This window comes from Triticum aestivum, chromosome 5D (assembly GCF_018294505.1).
Source record: "Triticum aestivum cultivar Chinese Spring chromosome 5D, IWGSC CS RefSeq v2.1, whole genome shotgun sequence".
Taxonomy (NCBI): Eukaryota; Viridiplantae; Streptophyta; class Magnoliopsida; order Poales; family Poaceae; genus Triticum; species Triticum aestivum.
In genome coordinates, this window is record NC_057808.1 from 241763381 (window position 1) to 241782074 (window position 18694).

General features: G+C 43.9%; 1 protein-coding gene across 2 annotated transcripts; it reads right to left on the reverse strand.

Moving 5' to 3' along the window:
* Nucleotides 1-5822: 5822 nt before the first annotated feature.
* LOC123120423 (uncharacterized) lies at nucleotides 5823-15049 on the reverse strand. 2 transcript variants are annotated; one of them, XM_044540414.1, is made up of 4 exons: nucleotides 14717-15049; nucleotides 14051-14502; nucleotides 10027-10262; nucleotides 5823-7313 (listed from the first exon to the last, which is right to left on the reverse strand). In XM_044540414.1, exons 1-4 carry the CDS (start codon nucleotides 14854-14856, stop codon nucleotides 6747-6749), a joined length of 1395 nt encoding a protein of 464 aa, XP_044396349.1. In that variant the 5' UTR covers nucleotides 14857-15049; the 3' UTR covers nucleotides 5823-6746. The 2 variants fall into 2 exon arrangements, with proteins under 2 accessions (XP_044396349.1, XP_044396350.1); XM_044540415.1 differs by having other exon boundaries at nucleotides 14051-14603; nucleotides 14717-14854.
* Nucleotides 15050-18694: the final 3645 nt, after the last annotated feature.

Here is an 18694-nt window from a genome sequence, read left to right on the forward strand (position 1 = left end):
TACCCGATATGTTTGAGATTTTCCTATTTATATACCCATGGGTAACGTTTTATCTCATACCCTTACCCTAATAGAGTTTTTACCCGCAGGGTACATGGGTAATGGGTACCCATTGCCATCCTTAGTTGGCAACACCCTACACGTCGTGCACCATGGCAGGAATAGATCGTTGCTCACCAGCTTCCACTTTGCATTCCCCCAAGCTTGCAAGACGATATTCCAAACTGAGCATGTGAACACACAAGCCACCAAGATGTGATCAATGCTCTCCGACATCTGAACCCAAAGCGTGCACGCATCCTGATGTGGGAGACCCCTCCTAGCCAACTGGTCCAAAGTCCAGCATCTATTGCGGAAAGAGAGCAAGGCAGAGAATTTACACCTCAACGACGCACGGGAGTCCAAAATCACCGTCGCTGCAAGGTCATGTTGTCGGCCAACGAATCGAGAATCATAGGCAGATCAGACCGAGCACGCACCAGATACTTCCCACGCCCAGTGCACCACATCCTACTCATTGTCAAACAGGAATACTAAAGAAACTCGCTCCCAAAGAGTCCAGTACTCTGCTAACTCGTTGGATCCTAGATTTGGCCCAATATCCCTCAACCAAAGCCCTTCCAATGCCTCCTTTACGGCTCTTGTGGCCTCCACTCAAGCAGCCCATAAATGCCCTACATATATTTGTAATGCTTACCAACACATCGGCTGGTACGTCCAGCGCCATCATGGTATGAATTGGCATTGCGCATAGGAAGGAATGCACCAACACTGACCTTCCCGATTTATCCATATTAGCAGCTCACCATGTCGGCAACTTCCTCGCAATTCCATCCACAATGCCCTAAAATTGAGCTGTCGTTGACTTCCTTACAATCAAGGACAAACCCAAATACTTGCAAGGGAATGAGCCAATGAGATATCCTAGGCCTTCCCGCGACAAGGTTGTCCATGCCGCCGTGCACCTTGATCAGTTTGAGGAATAGCATGACGTCATCTGCGAAAATTGATAGCCGATGCATGAGGCCTCTTGTGGTAAGTGGAGACAGGAGCCCATGTTGCACTGCAAAACGGAACATGTGATGAAGTGCCTCCATAACTAGTATGAATGCATTGGCGCGAGGGGGTACCCTTGCCTCAGACCGCGTGCACTCCGAATGGTAGATCCAGTGAACCATTGACAAGTACCTTGGTTGATGTCAAAGATAGTAGAACACATATCCAAGTAGTCCACCGATGTCCAAACTCGATGCATCGCATCTCTTGCAGGAGGAAGGACCAATCGACTGTGTCTAAAAAAATAAAAATACACAAATACAATCAAATAACCTATATGAATATATGAGATTAAAAAATATTCCACTCTTTGATTCAATATAGTAGGAGATTACCAGTTTGGATTTTAATTCATGAAAAGGGGCAAGCTTACATCTCTTGGCCCAAGACTTTAGGCCTGCTTTAGTTTTATTATACCATAGAACAAATTTATTGTTGTGCCAAAATCACCAGATAAGGGTTACCCCTTGGAAAGGTCACTCCCTACCTTCTCAGACACTGACAAGTAACGCATTGCATGTGTGCCACTTCTCGCAACCGGGGGAGTTTCATTTTTTTCATAGATTTGTTTATTCAAATGTTTTGTGTCTTGAACTATGCGTCTAAATCCTGAGTTGTTTTCATCGTTGACTTTCCAGTGTCGACATCTTCAAAACTAGATCTTATATTAATAAATTTCAACGAACTTTTTTCACAAAAAACCAAAATAAGAAAAAACAGATATTGGGAAAAAGGAAAACACAAAAAATTACCGAAAAACAGGGAAAAATTGAAAACTGAAAAAACCGGCAGCCGAGAAAAATGAATACAAAAAACAAAAGAAAAAACAGAGCTAGAGGCATGGTTGTGGATTTTTCACCTTTTTTTCCTTTTTCGAGAAGCATCGAGAAAAATGAATACAAAAAACGAAAGAAAACAGAGCTAGAGGCATGGTTGTGGATCTTCACCTTTTTCCCTTTTTCGAGAAGCACATCTGTACTTCTCGCGGAAGCAAATTTGTACTTCCACGAGAAGTAGATATGTGCTTCTCATGGAAGCACATATATATTTTTAGATTGTGCTTCTTGCCAAAGAAAATCTATGCTTCTCGTGGAAGCATAATTTTTTTCTTTATTTTCGAGAACCACAGTTGTGCTTCTCGTGAAAGGAACTGTCCGTCCAAATCCCAAACCATTTTCATCATTGGATTTTTCATGTCAACGTCTTCAAAACTAGATATCATGTTAATAGGTTTCAATGAACTTTTTTCTTGGAAAAAATAGGAAAGATACTGAAAAAAATTGAACACACACAAAAAAATGACAGTGGAGAAAAATGAATACAAAAGACGAAAGAAAAAACGGAGCCTAGAAGCATGGTTGCGGATTTTCACCTTTTTCACTTTTTCGAGAAGCACAGTTGTACTTGCACAAGACGCAAATATGTGCTTCTCGTGGAAGCACAAATGTTTGTTTTTTCAAGAAGCACAATCTTGTTTCTCGCGGAAGCCAGTCTGTGTTTCTCGTAGAAGCATAATTTTTGTCCCTTTCGAGAACCACAGTTGTGCTTCTCACAGTACTTCTACAAGAAGCAAATCTGTGCTTCATGTGAAAGCACTTTTTTTTTCGCTCGCGAAAGCAAATCTATGCTTCTCATGAAAGCATAATTTTTTCCCTTTTGAAGAAGCACAACTGTGTTTCACAAAAAAACTCCAAATCCTAAGGAAAAACCAAATGAAACATGAAAAAAAATACCTAGATCCCAACAACGCATACAAAAAAATAAAAACAAAATCCAAGGGGAACACACATCACGCGACACGTGATAGTGGTTGGGCACACCATCTGGCTAGTTCCGAGGCCACAAAAGTGACCCTCGCAGGAACCCTGCAAGGGGTAACTCTTAGTTAGTTGGGGCGAGCCTATGTCTCGCTTCAAGCGAGATAGTAGGACGTCTCGCTGAAGGCGGCCGCCTGATTGGGGACGGCCTAGCCTCCGACACAGGCCTTTGGTGTTTCTTTTTATTTTTTGTCACCTTTTTACCTTCATTTTTGTTTTGTATTTTTACTTTTACTTATATTTCAAAATATTCTGAGTATGTCTATTATAAACTCACTTTATAGACAAATTTGAAAAATGTTAGTCGTGCATTAAATTTTTTTAAATATGTGTAGAAGAAGGTTTCCGTCGTACACAAAAAATGTAGAATGCCTACGGAGAAAAATAGAAACCAAAAATATATAAGTTTTTATTCTTAAATAAAAATGTTAATCATGCATTAAAAAAATCCAAAGTATGTATTAAATAATGTTTTCGAGCTATACTAAAAATGCATACAGAAAACATACAATGTGTACGGAAAAAAGTAGACATCAACAAATACTCCCTCCGCCCCAAAATTCTTGTCTTAGATTTATCTAGATACGAATGTATCTAATACTAAAACATGACTTGATACATCCGTATTTAGACAAATCTAAGACAAGAATTTTGGGATGGAGGGAGTATAAGTTTTCAAAAATGTTAACCATGTATTTGGATAATGTTTAAACGTGTATATGAAAAATGATTCTGATGTATATAAAAAATGTAGAATGTGTATGGAAAAAATAGACATAAAAATATATGTCTTAAAACATGTTAATCATGAATTTGGAAAATGGTAAACATGTACTCCCTCCGTTCGCAATTACTTGTCGCAGAAGTGGATGTATCTAGACGTATTTTAATTCTAGATACATTCATTTCCGAGACAAGTAATTCTGAACGGAGGGAGTATTTATTAAATGTTCCAGATGTGTACACACAAATTACAGTGTTTATGGAAGAAGTAGATAAAAAATAAATTTAAAAAAATGTTAATCATGTATTTTCAAAATGTTAAACGTGTATATAAAACATGTTTCTGGTGTAGACAAAAAAATATACACTGTGCATGAAAAGGTAGATATGAAAAATAAGAAGTTGTCAAAGATGTTAATCACATATTTGGAAAATTTTAAGCGTGTATATAAAAACTATTCCTGGTGTATACGAAAAAAGGACAAATAAAATAAAGAAAACCTATAAATACCAAAGAGGAAACCCAAAAAGAAGGAAAACGAAAAGAAAAAACCAGTATAAACGAAAAATAAATAAAGAAAGAAAGAAAGAAAGAAAAGAAAATAACTGATATAAACTGTGAAAGAAACGAAGATCAATGCTGAGAAAACAAAAACTGAAGAATGCCAATGAAAGAAAAAGAAAACTGAAAGGAAAAAATAAAATAAAAAGAAGAAAAACAGATGAAACTGTACCTAAAACGAGCGAGCGAGCGACTGAATAGCGAGCACAGCGCTAACAGGCCGGCCCATATGGGCGAGCCCTTAAGACGAGATGGGTGCTAGTTTGGCTATAAGCGAGATATAGCATTCGTGGGTTAGTTGCTCTCTTGTTGTGCTCGAGCTGTTGGGCTTCGTAGCTCAGCAACGGCTAACAATGTGATGGCATGTTTGTTGAAAGGCCCAGCTGTTTACAAAGAGTTTCTCAAAAAGAAAAGGCTGTTTACAAAGTGGAATTGGCGGGTACGCAGTATGAAGGTAAAATCATACTCCTTCCATAAAGTGGAATTGGTTTAGGAAGGCAGGTTTGAGGTTCTAGTGGCAGGGGAGTAGACATTGGTAGATAATAGGGGCGGTGAGGGAGGTTGAGAATGTGTGGTGTGTGGGAGATGGTACAAAGATGATTTGCGTTTGCTGCTGACAATATGCCTCCGGCGGTGCCAATAGAAGGCACAAGAACCAACATTCTCAAGGTTTCTAGGGAGGGACGATCTTAGCTTGTGGTCTGGAATAGAATCAAGTTTGATTTCCTGCAAAAGGGATAGGTGTGGCTTAGAAAACTGGGTTTCAGAAGATGAACAAGATATCAAGTAGAGGAACTAAATAACAACCGCCGAGAGCCATGATAGTTTCACACTGAAAATTAAGATTGCACTAATGCTAATTCTCAGTAACCTCTGCTTCAGAGTTTAGTCATGACAGCTTAACATTGAAAACTAAGTCTGCATTATGCTAATCCCCTCTGCTTCATTGTTTAGTCCTGACATGCCACCCAAAAAGAGAGCTTGATGTACTACGATTGTTCTTAGCTAGATTCGCAAAGGCTTCAGATTCTAGTGGCGGGAACAAACAGAATTATCAGCGTCATTTGTTGTTAGCTGGATTGTTCCTGGTAGGCCAGCTCTGAGAAGAGCCAAACGCCAAACGACAATGGAGAAAGGACAGTTAGCAAGGAGGTGGCAGGCAGTTTCAGTTCAATTGCAGATAAAGATCTTTGAGCTGATGATGATTAATAAAATGTCTGAACTTACCCATCATTCTTCTATTGTGAGTTATTTTTCTCAGCAGCAAACATCGTCCGCAGTGCAATTGACACTGATCATTCAACTCTTGGAAAAAGGTAATGTTACCAGCATCAGGTTAGAGGTTATTCTAGAAAAAGCTTCAGCAATTTTTTTGTTCAGTTCACACTCACAATGCAGTGATGAACTGCATTCATGTATCATTATTATTATTTTGACCTGAAACAGTAGGGGAATCCCCTACGATATTTTCCTATTGAAAGAGATACAAATTTATTTACAAAGCTATAAAGGTTATGAGACCATGCTGTACAGGGGAGGTTACAAGCCCAAAAGGGCCAAACTAGTGCAAAGTAGTCAACCAAGCAGAAAGCAGAGCTTGAAGATGGGGCTTAACCCTATGACCAATGAGACCGATATCTCTCTTAAACAGCACACGCCAAGTAGCCAAAGAAGGTGTCTGATGCTGAAATATATAAGCATTGTGTCGTTTCCGCACAATCCACGAAACACAAGTTGCCACCGCAAAGAAACAAGGGCCAGTAAAAGATTGTTTAGCCGAGCGGAACATGGCAGCCACATCATGATTTTGGGTCCAGTGTATACCAACCTGCCTCCAGCAACAGCGAGCAAATGTACAGTTGAAGAAAAGGTGATCTCTGGTCTCTGCTGTTGCTTGCACACAAAGCACAATTTAATCCCGAATCCATGTGCCAGTGTCTTCTATCCAACATGTCGTGGGTATTGAGTCGGTCAACCAACAGCAGCCAAATAAACACCTTCAGTTTTGGCATGCACTTGCTTTTCCACATTTTCTTGAAAATAGATGGACACTCTAGACCGGCAAACAAGCCAGCTGCAGTATCCCGTCCCTGGGGTACCTGAAAAAACCAGCAGTCTGACCAGAACGAGCCTCCTGATCCATATTGAGCTCCAGGAGAAGCACCCCCAGTTCTTGCAATTCAACAAAAGCTTGCTCTGAGAGAGGACAAAGTTCATCGCAAGTTCACGCAAATCCCTTGAACCCAAGAGCTCGGCCAACGAAACATCAGGATTAATTGCATATGAGAACAGGCGTGGGAATTTATGGGCCATTAGAGGGTCACACCACCAGTTATCTTTCCAAAACAACACTGATAGACCATTATGAGGAGAGCAGACCGAAATTCCACGGAAAGAATGCATCAATGAACAGACGTCTTGCCACCAGAAGGACCCAACCATAGCACTAGCTTGTGGTGTGGTGTTTTGATAATAAGCAAATTATGGCCTCTCGACTGAGTATGCAAAGACTTGCCAGAATAGTTTTGATTATTACACTCCACAAGTTAGTCACGAGCCAGCCCATCAGACACATGGCCGGACAAACCTTAACCGGAAAAGCCCCTAGGCAAGGTCGACCAAATCACCTTCACTAAGATTAATGCAAAATCAGTCTTTATTTCTTCAATATCATGCCCATGCATTTTCACCTTGAAGGAACAGCAATGTTGGTCGGAACTGGATGACAGTGCGCCTACCTTGAACTTCAAATCTATAAAAGAATTGTCCATTACAGCAACCACCGACCTCTTTAGGCCTTGTGAATCAGCGATGGTTCCATCAAAGAGCCGGATTTCTTCATTAAACCCACTGGCTAAACATCTGACGGACAAACTGAAACTGTTTTTCACTTCCAATATGAGAACCTCTACGGTCGCCTCAACTGCGTGTAAAAGACGTGACAAAGTTATGTCAACTGAGCCACAATCGCCAGCAATGTGAAACGTGCATGGCTGATCCCATGAGCCCAAGGGGCCTATGAATGATGCACCATCAATCAGCTGTAGGTCATCTTTTTCTTGTTCGCCTGACTTGATCTTCATGTCATATTCAAGTAGAGCATGATCTGCCATATCTATCCCTCGCTTGGGGCCAATCATGTTGATGAGAGAACCCTACAAAATGATTATATTTAGTAGCTCTTTATAGAAAAGTGGGAAATGTCTAAAGCTAAATACTTCTGTTACGATGTATCACTTGTAACAAAATTTGATTCAAAGGAGTTTTTAATAATTGATAACCAGAGCGACCAGGAGCGACTCGCGACTCGATCTAGCGCCGCCGCCGGATCCTTTCTCCATCGCCATCTCATCCGACCCTACCACCGCTCCTGTGCGGCGCTGCCGCGCCGCACCGGGGCGTCCCCGCCTCCCTCCTCCGGTCTCCCCGCCACCACTCTCCTCTCCGCCGTCGCCGGCGACGACGCCGGGGCAAAGCCCTAGCGGCTCAACGGCGGCGGCTTTCTTCTCGCGCGTCAGCTGCTCGAGATCGTTGCGGCGGTTCCAATCTTGATCTCCTCGGCGGTGATGGCGGACAACGACGGCTGGAGTGTGGCGGCGGGTCTGTAGCCGCAGCGGCAGGTGGCGGTGGCGGCCATGTTGCAGCCGCTCAACCTCCGGTTCGGCTTCGGATCGCGGTGGTGCTCATGGTCTTGATCTGCATCATGCGGGCGCCCGGGGCGGCGACCTTGGGCTTGGCGGTGGTGGCCATCTCCTCCGTCGGAGGTGGTCGTCCTGAGGCTGGGTGGTCGGATCTCGAGATCTGTCATCTAGTCCTGGCTGCGAGTCGGGGAGACATAGTTGCCGGTGAAAACCGAGCCGACGGCGGGCGATGGCGGCGTTCTGCACCATTACCTTGATGAAGGCATCGTCGTGTAACTACTGTCGATCCACTCGTGCTGCTCCGGGTGAAACCCTAGGATCTGGTCTTCCAGATCAGGCGATGGCGGCACTGCGGTGTCGTTTCTCTCTTGGGAGCATCGTTTGTGGAGCAGCGCTGGAAGACTGCGGCAGGAGGTGGAGCGGCTTCGTCTTGCATGGAGCTTCGGTGGAGATGTCAAGTCATGTCTGGCCGACAGGTGCTACGCTGTGTCATGCCTGTTCGGCAGGTGCTACGCACAACAGATCTTCCAGAGACTTCAAGCTGTGTCGGCTGGTGGTACTTGGCGGCATGGTGTTGCGGTGTACCGGCGACGACCATGACGTGCTCAGCAGTTTGCGCGCAGGGAGCTGGTGCCGTTGGGCGCCTTGGTGGCGTCGACGGATAGCCGGACTGGCAAGGATGATGCGGATCTCTTTCCTAAAGATGTGTCAGCGGTTCGATGATGATGGTGACGGTTCGATGATGATGGTGATGACTTCTAAAACGTGTGCATGTGGTGTACGCTTTAGGTTTACTCCACCGGCTGTAGGTTCCGATACATTATGCGGATGGATCGGCGACGACACCGGTTTTAGATATGGGGAGTGAGAGCACTCCATATTATCGAGTTTGTAGGTGTGAGTGGTGGCTTCGGGTGTCTTGATGTATGTTCTTGTCAGACCTTTGTTGAATGATTAATAAAGATTGTTGTATGCATCGATTGATGCAGAGACCGGGGGTTTTGACCTCCTTTTCCAAAAATAATAATAATAATTGATAACCAAGATATTTGTCGCATTTCAAGACGGTTATGAGCTGCATAATGGTGAGAGGGAAAATTGGTGCCCTAATTTATTTGACTTTGTTTCAAACCCTTAAATATACACAATTGTACATAAGCATGTGTGTAATAAAAAGACAAAATAAAATGACTTGTACTGATGGATTCATTAATGGTACTCCCTCGGACCAGGCTTATAAGGCCTAACGCATATTTCGGGATTTAGTTTGACCATCAATGAGACCAATAATATATGATATGTATGCCACAGAAGGTATAACACTGAATTTGCGTTTCAAAGAATTTTCCAACGGCATAATTTTTATGCCATATATCTCATTATTATTGATTAATTGATGGTCAAAGTAAATCTCGAAATACATATTAGACCTTGTAAACCCAAACAGAGGGGGTATGCATCCTCATATGTCTATAAACAAAAGGATATCAATTTCCTGGTGTGCTAAGAAACAGCAAAGAATCCAAAACTATTCAATTTGGATTTGTTTGGGACGTGATACTCCCTTAATTTCATAATTCAAATCTGTTCTCAAACTAAATCATCATTTCATAATATAGTATTGCTTATACAATCGTACGTGTTACACAACTATTCTGCTACTTTTGGACAGATAGTCGCATAGAAGCATTTTTTCGCAGCTAAGACAGATTAAATTGGAGCTACAGCACAATAAATATGTGGAACAACAACAATAAACTAATCCTATTTATAGTTACTAAGAAAATCAAGAGTGAAAACTGAACTTCATGTCTACTACATAATTCAGGAGCAGGGTAGTAGTTGTAGTATGCCATCGAGAGAATGTAACTGCTCTGATCTCATATGTTATATTCATGTGATAAGTTTAACCTTATACTGTGAAAAATGAATAATATAGCTTAAAATAAGGAACAGGTTTGCTTAACCGCATCAAATATCAAGGTTCGTCTATTTAAAACACAAGTACAAAATCTGGTATCTACCCCTGAAATATTCCATACCGGCTAAATCTATTCTCTGGGGCGGTTTTGATTGCCTCCAAAACTGTCCCAAGGTGTGATTTAGATGGTAGTGGAGATTTGTTTTTAACGGGCAAACACCTGGTTACACAGACAAACCTCGATCATATGGGGTGTTAGGGTAGACTTGTTCGTAGAAATTATTGTAGATAAGTATAGATGTATACCTGCTCCACGATGACGGGGTCATCCCTGCTAATATTGACAACATAATTAAGCAATGGATCCAGGTCATCCCGAACTGCTACATATCCATACAACTCTACGAAGCCATCCACAGGAATTTTAGCCAACTCTAATGAGTAGATTTGCAGCATGCTACGAGCAATATGTCTAGTACAAATTCCATTGTGAACTTTGCAATTTGCAGCAGGATCTGATAGTGTCATTGCCTCCAACCGAGCTTCATAAAAAGTAAAGTTATAGTGTAAGTTTATAACTCAAATTAATACAGTAAATAAATACATGATATTCAAAAGGTAAAAAAAATGCCATTTGAGGATTACATGGACCTATTAGAATTTTTCTTTCTCAATCTACTAAGTGGATATGTTCTTTTTACTACAAACTTCGCTACCTCGAGAAGTTCTTTAGGAATACCAAAAGAAAGCATTACCTTGAAAAGCTTGTCGGTTGCTTACAGAAAAAAAGAACTGAGCATAGGGCCGGTGAGGATTAAAGAGCATTTCGACAAAAAAATGTATGTCCTCTTATGTACCAAAGCATACAGCACTTGCGAGGGTTATTCCAATTAAGAGATTGAAGGTAGGTCAGAAGGTCAGCAAAAAGAAACATCATGAGGCGCCGGGGGAAAATGTCTCCTACAAGCATATATGCCAATAGGGTTATTCCAATTAAGAGATTGAAGGTAGGTCAGAAGGTCAGCAAAAAGAAACATCATGAGGCGCCGGGGGAAAATGTCTGAACATGTCACAATACACTGCGGCTACTGCACAAACCGAACCATAACAAGAAGGGATGTATCTTCAGAAAAGCTGGCATTAAGCCTACAAAGCCAAGGAAGAGAAAAGCTACAGAGATGATTGAAGACCAAAAGGGTGGGGAGGTACCAATAATGCCTAGCCTCTGCCTTGAAAGTGTCCAGGAGGTGGGCTAGGCTGAGCTGGGCGTAAGATGACCGTGTTACGATGCTCCCAAATGCACCATGCCACCGACATGATGACTGAGGATGTGCCCTTGCCAGCAGGGTTGCACCATCGAACATATACAAGAGAGTGTACCTCGTGCCATGTGTGAGGAAGTGCAACCGGTGAGAAGGTGTGCCATTGTCTACTCCGATTGGTCGAAATGTGTGCAGCTAGGTGCATGATGCAAGCCTTGTCTCACCAGTCTCTCAACGATCCAGCGATGGTCTTGACAGGCAAGTCACACGAAGAACTTGGCCCTAGGGGGAGCCATGCGAAAGAGGGCATCCAGCCATCCAGGAGCTCGAGCCAACCACCCCGTGAAAGAGGGCATCATAGCAGCTCTTGGACGTGTAATGTAGTGGTTCTATTTTTCAACCTTACTGACTTGCTCATACGGAACGGAACCAAGGTAGTGGTTTTTGTTTCTGTGAATAATAGGAAGAGGCCGCCAAGGAGTGGAGCGATGAGTATAGCCCATAATGAAGCTGAATGCCTTTTTTCGTTCCAATTCCATCTTTTTTTCTTGAGAATCAGAGATTATATTGATTCATCAGCAAGGGAACGATCTTGCTGAATACTTGGGGCTAACATCACCGGTGCCTGGCCAAGCCAGAAACAATCCGGACTAGAAACAGAGGCCAGTATAGCCAAATAATGTGCAGCAAAGTTGGCCTTGCGGTTTACAAAAGTGAAGTTAAAGAACCATACCACTTAGCTCCACCCGCAATAAAATTGCATCTATCATCACCAATCAGAAAACCCGACGAACCACACAGGATATTGTGATCGAAGGCAGAATCAATGATTCAGCATTAATTTTTAAGGTCCCAGCAGGAGGACACCAATGTTGAGTAGCAGCAGCAGAGTTGTGACCCATCGCCTTAGATCTACCCGAATGTTTTGCAGAAGAAGTATGGGGTTGTATTTTGAAGGAGATCCGTAATGGCGCATTCAGCTTATTGGTTGATGAGTGTCGAAGAAAAAATGGCAGTGTTTCTATGATATGTTAACAAATGTGACGAGTCAAATGAGAGGTTTGTTGATGTTCTTCATGTGGAGGAGACAACAGCCGCTTATCCCAAGTCTAAAATTGATTTTCTAATTGCAAAAGCTTGGTTTGAGTCTACAGCAAGTGAGATGACAAGGTTATGATGGAGCAAGTAACACACATGGCAGATGAGTTTAATGGTCTACGAGCATAATTTATGAGAGAACATTTCAGCTTATTATATACATTGTTTTTCTCACAAATTTAACTTGGTTGTTGTGGCCATTGCTAAGAAGATATTTGATGTTGGAGATTTCTTTGATACGATATCATTAGAAAAAGGATAAACTTCGAGAGAATCATCGAGAAGTGAGGAAACCAAGAGCTTTCTCTTCAAAGACTGGGAGAATACTAGATGGACTTCTCACTATACCACTTTGTTGAGCAAAGATGTTCACCTCAGTGGTAAAAGTACTAGAATATGTTGAGGAAGAGGCACAGATTCTAATAAGCAATGTCAAGTCAATGGTCTTTTAATTAGTTTTAATCATTTGATTCCGCATTCTTTCTACAATGATGATTATTATATTAGCATTAATAAATGGGCTATCAAAAACCTTTCAGAGAAAAGGATAGGCACATTGTAAATTCTATATCAATGGAATTTGTTAAGCGAGAGCTAGGGAAGCTTAGATCTGAGTATGGCTGGAATTCTCCTTGAACAAGGTAGGTTCTTTCTGTAGCCGCTGCCACTGCAGCCGTGGAGAGATGCTTCTCAGCTATAAAGTTTGTGAAGAATGCTTTATGTAACAAAATGGGTGATGACCTTTTGAGCTGTGGCCTAATTTGTTTCGTAGAAAAGGAAATGTAGGATAACATCCCTAATGAGGTGACAGTTAAACCCTTCCATGCAAAAAATCGACGTGGGTTGAAACAGAAGGAGGTAATGCACTCAAGCTTATTTCTTTATTTATCAATGTTTACATTCTCCCTAGATTTTAACATCATCTTTTCCTATAGTTTGTAATGTTTAACATATTGCTATTTCTCAAGTCATTGTATCTTAAAATGGTTAGTTTACTTTTACTTTGGTGATGAACTTATCATAATTATGTGTGTGATGAAATTATATTATAAGGAAATATATGATTTTGCTTCACTCATGCTTGTGTAGTTGTCTGGTTAGTTTCCGTAAATGACCTAGCCATTAGTTCCTACAATCATTTCCGGCAAAAGAAGTTCCTACACACCTTTGCCCCCTCTCAGTTTTCATCCTGGCTCCACCCCACATTGTTATCAATCAGTGAGAGAAAGAACTAAAACTTTGCTAGCTAGAAACTGATAAATGTATTGGGGGATAGTATAAATTTGGAAGTGGCAACCCAAACCTCGTGCTAAACAGGGGCATTGAAGGTTTGGTTGGCTCCTTTCATAACTAGTAGTATGTGAACTGTATGAGGACTTGAAACCCTTTGTGTTATTGGTAGCTTGAGGCTGCATGTATAGAGACTTTAAATCTAATTAACTGCAGCAGTGTGACTGTACATATTTATACTGTTATTTGAATTTGCAACTGTCATTTTCCTGCGTACTATGCTGTTCGTATATATTGTTGCACGGTTTGATATGTAAGAAAAATTTAGGGAGAATGCATTAATTTATTCAGCCTCACATGGGAAATTGGGCTATGTAATCACATAGCATGGAATAAAGTCCTAGTCAATGTCATCAATACTCTACATGCCACCTCAGCCTTTCCTGTCAGGTGACAGCACCAATTGCTATCTGTCCAAACAGTCCCAACCTGAAGGGCCGGCGAGAGTGGAATGCGAGTTTTGGGGTGGAACTGTTAATCTTATAAACTGAAAGAGTGCAAGGCGAGCAAGCTTCGGCGAGTGTCTCAAACAGCTAGCATTGTCTCTGTACAAGTAATCTATATGATCAATATCAAATCTGTACAGCTGTAGGATATGGAAAGATGTACCACTGATTAAGAAAACTAATCATATATCTAACAATAAAAATAAAAATAGGAAAGATATATTGGTCACTTACTCTCATTACGGTCTGCAATACGATACTCTTCTTTCCAATGAAATAAATCAATACCCCTGTATATAGAACCGTCACGGTGTCTGCTTTTTGCAAGTATACCGTTCACACTAAATCCTTCGTCATCACTGAGTCCTTCATCCTCACTGACAGCGATTCTAGTAATGTGATTCTTGGCTGCGCTACTTCGGTCTTCCTCAAAACCAGGTAAGTTCACATTTTGGCCCCATGTATCACTTTTGTCATCCATAACCTCTGAGGTTGTCCTAAAAGCATCTTTATCACTTTTCCCCTCGTCTTCATCTATAACCTCCGAGACAGTGCCCCTCGTCCCAGTATTTTTCATTCTTTTCATGATTTGAGCGATCGAGATGGGCAGCCGTCTATATGGTTTACCAGACTCATCGCCTTGTACTCGACTGACGGTGGCCAGGTTCTGAGATCCATGAGGAAATCTATCACCAAAATAGCATAAAATCCAATCTCAGCATCGGACATAAATAGGATTGTAATCATCGGGTAAGGACTGAAATCGTGATGCAACCATTATGTAAGCCTGAAAAATGGTTGGTCATAATCCGCATCTAAAATTATGCCAAACTCCTTTAAAAAAAAACTATACCAGCCAGGTAAAGGCGCAAACGTTAGCATCAGAACAAGAAAACACACCGGGAAAGACGACGGGCAGGTGGATTTGGAGCCGCCAAGAGTGGGATAACTCGTCGGGCAAGCGCTGAAGGCCACCAGCGAGGCGGGGAAGATGCCATGAAGGAGATGGGAAGTCGCGAAGTAGATGAGAGGCGGTGCATTGGGGCACGGAGGTGGCGGCGTCAGAGGAAACGTCGAATATACAGAGGAAGATTTGCAGCTCAGCGCGCGACGGCGGCGGCGCCGGGGCAGGGCGGCAGTGCTGGCGTGGGGTGGGGGGCTACACTACTATGCACACGACATTATACACACGATTTTTGGACGACAATGCGATCAAGCCTAAAGTTGCATGACAACTGAACGCTACATGGGCCATCGTGCAATGGTGTGCATACTAACTCATCGTGCTCACATCCCCTCGAAAAGGAAAGAAAAAAAACTCATCATGCGCAGAGCAGTTTTTTTCAAACTTGTTTTAACACAATACAATCAAAGACGCTAACATACACAAGCATAATAGAAGACACTCGTCAAAACTACAGTCTCAATGGTAGATTATGGTGTCTATGCCTCCCAACTTGACGTGGACAAAATCGCATTCATGGAGGAGCTCTGTGAGGTCAGAGATCTACACGCTGGACCATGGGCCGTCGTAGGGGATTTCAACCTCCTACTCAACCGCGAGGACAAGAACAAAATGGTGGTGAATAGGAGGATGTTGGCATGCTTCCGCACAATGTTGAACCGTCTCGAGTTCAAGAAGATGTACCTTAACGGCAGACGCTACACGTGGTCAAATGAGCGCGAGCATGCCACTTTGGAGAAGATCGATCACGTGCTTACCACAAACGACTGGGACGACATGCACCCTTCCAGATTCCTTGATGCCATGGGCTCGGCCATCCCAGACCACTGCCCTTTGCTACTCGACTTAAACGCGGACTGGAAGGTGGGGCGTAGGTTCAGATTTGAGGCCTTCTGGCCGAAGGCAGCATGTTTTGGGAAAATGGTAACCGCGGCAGATTCAATGAATGGTGTGCAACGTCCGGGGACGGGCGACGCAAGGACTATAGGGCCATCTTCTCCCTTGTCCTCTGGGAGTTATGGAAGCATAGAAACATGATAGTGTTCGACGGAGCGTCATCATCAGTCCACGGAGTTGGTAAGAGGATCTTGGAGGAAGGAAGGGCATGGAAGCAAGCGGGCTTGCTGAAGGGCGGCCTAGAGAGCTTCTTTCAAGCGTTGTCACGGTGGGTTGGTCGGGAGTAGTTAGCCCACTATGATGTATACGCGTGGATTTAGGTGTGTTTTGTAACAAACCCATGTGGAGGGGCTCTCCACCCCTTTTCTTTCTATAACATATGATACACATGTGTGTGCGTATTCGAGAAAAAAACATACTCACTCCTATGAACGCGCGCGCACACACACCCAACCCCTATGAGCACCTCCGAGAGACTAAGCCGACATAGCATCTTGAGATTTTACAAAGTCACCATAGGCGTCTTGCAGTCGACGGGAATGTCTCCTCCCACTGCACAAACATCGCAGAAAGCCTGAAATAAATCCAGGAATAATGCGAGCACCAATGTGAAGTCTAGGACTTAACTCTGGTTGGATGGGGATACCAGTGTCCTTCTAAGCATCCAACCATAGGTTGTTTCGTGCACAGTAGTTTTCTTGCTGAATAAAGACACACTGGTTTTCTTTGCGGGAAGAATAAAGACACGTTGTTTTTCTATAATAATAATGTGACCTAACCGGACCTCTCAAACCAACCCTATACGTCTAGGTTGTCCGACACCCCTAGACCAGCCCATATATGGGCGGATATTGGGAGGTCCGGCCGCACTCATACACGTCCTCCATGTCGGATTGATGGAATGGACCCACACGAAAACACGTGGAAACCCTTTGGTCCGACCGGAGCTCACCGGTCTGCATTCATGTCGCTGCTCTTGCGCGCTGGCCGAGGGGCCAAAGCCGGCTATTTAAGCCGGACATCGAGCCGCAACCCTAGTTGCCCCCATTTCCTCCCCCTCTCTCCCATCTGTGCCACTACCGCGACCTCGTCCACACCTATTCCACGCCGAGCTAGCCATCCTCCGGTAGCCATGGTCCGCCAAAAGATTACCTACTACAAGATGCTGACCATGCAGCGTCAGGCGAAGATCCATGCAGGGATGGAGGACATCCACTCCATGCACCGCACGCCGCTTGCTTTGCAGCCGGCTTGCCTCCGAACCCTCCGGAGGGGGAGAAGGAGGAGCAGGTGACTGTCGGCGTTCTGGGAACGGGGGTCCCCAGACTTGCCTGCCTGCGGCCCACGGCGTGGCTAAGCCAGCAGGCCGTACGACCCATCTTCATCAACAAGGCATCCAAGACCCTCGCGAGGCGGACGATGCAAGACCTCCTCAGGAGTGGCCTAGTCAGGCAGGCTCACGAGGAGCGGAGATATCAAGGCGGGGCAAACCTCACGAGGCTCTCGTGACGTGAGCCATGACGATCGGCACCAGGCGGGCGCTAGCGCACGCAACGTCCTTGTTTCCTCTTTGGTGCTAAGGAGGCCAGCGCAGGCGAAGAGTACCGAGGCATCAGGCAAAGGTTGCCATATCGGTGCAACGAGACCAAGACCAGAGGGACGACAGGACGGAGGTCATCGTGGAGCCCAAGACGGCGTCACCACCAGAGCTTTTCGCAGGCGAAGACCACTTTTGTCAGGATAGCTTGTACTAGCTGCCCCCCTTCAAATTTGCCCGCCGTTGTTGGCTCCCTTCCTGCTCAATATTTGGGAAGAGGACCAGGGCCTATATAAGTAGAGCTAGCTACCACAGTAGAGGCATCGAGTCCTCACTCACACAAGTTCGGCAAGCACAAGAACACCTCAACCTCAGGAGGCTGTTCTTCCCCTTGTACTGTTCATCATCAGCCCAAGAGGCAATCCACCACCACCACACTGGAGTAGGGTATTACACCACAACGGTGGCCCGAACCAGTATAAATCCCGTGTCTTTCTGTGTTGTGAGTTCGTCGAGTTCGTCCGCGAGATCTTATCGAGCTAGGGCGTAGATCGGTAGGAGGGAAAGCCTTCGCGCGCACCCCAGTGTTCGAACCTTAAGGGTTTGCCGAAACCCCACATCCGACAGTGACAGCCCGGATGTATAAGGGTGGTGCTAGGGATCCGTTCGCATAGGCAACTCCAGCACAGACAACTAAGGGCATGTTTGATTTCATGGGTGGATAAATACAGTCTATAAGTGCATCTACAACGGACCCATCAAATTCCACATGTACGTCCGGATGAATGGTCCGGGCAGTGACAGGTCATGAAAATGCAATCTACCCAGACGCCTCAAACCGACCCTATATGTCTGGGCTATCAGGCACCCCACCCATACCCACCCCATATATGGGGAGGTCTGGGCGCGCCGGACGTGTCTGCCACATCAGACCGATGGGTGGGACCCACGCGGAAATACGCAGAGATCCCATCAGTCCGACGGGAGCTCACTGATCGCCATTCATGTTGCCGCTCCTGCGCGCCACCCGAGGGGTCAAAGCCGGCTATTTAAGTGAGAGTGGGCCTCAACCCTAGCTGCCCCTCAAGATTGATTTCAAAGCTTAAACAAATATGCTCAAGGTGGAGTTCGTTGGAGGATCTCAAAGGTTGATACATCTAGGCTTATAAGGATCAAGGACTCGAGAGAACTATTTAAGAGAAGAATTTAAGTTATGGTTTCAAGACAAGATCAAAATGAGCTCGTGTGTTGGGTTTTGGCTGATCAAGTCTTGAAGTAAGCAACTAGAGTGGAGAATTGTTGGAAATATACCCTAAAGTCAATAATATTTGTATTATTATATTTCCATGTTCATAATTAAGTTTATACTTCTATGCTATAATCTTATTAGTTTTTGTATACGAGATTCAGAGGAAAACCCAAATACATGTGTGGAAACATAAACACCAATATGATCCCTACTCATGCCTCTAAAACTAGC

Excerpts from the sequence above, each read along its gene's own strand:
- LOC123120423 (XM_044540414.1), bottom strand. The coding sequence starts at position 14,856 with ATGCACCGCCTCTCATCTACTTCGCGACTTCCCATCTCCTTCATGGCA. Across the intron at positions 14,503-14,716 it reads CCTGCCCGTCGTCTTTCCCG|ATTTCCTCATGGATCTCAGA; the intron begins GTGTGTTTTCTT and ends TTTTGGTGATAG. Across the intron at positions 7,314-10,026 it reads ACCCCGTCATCGTGGAGCAG|GGTTCTCTCATCAACATGAT; the intron begins GTATACATCTAT and ends ATCATTTTGTAG.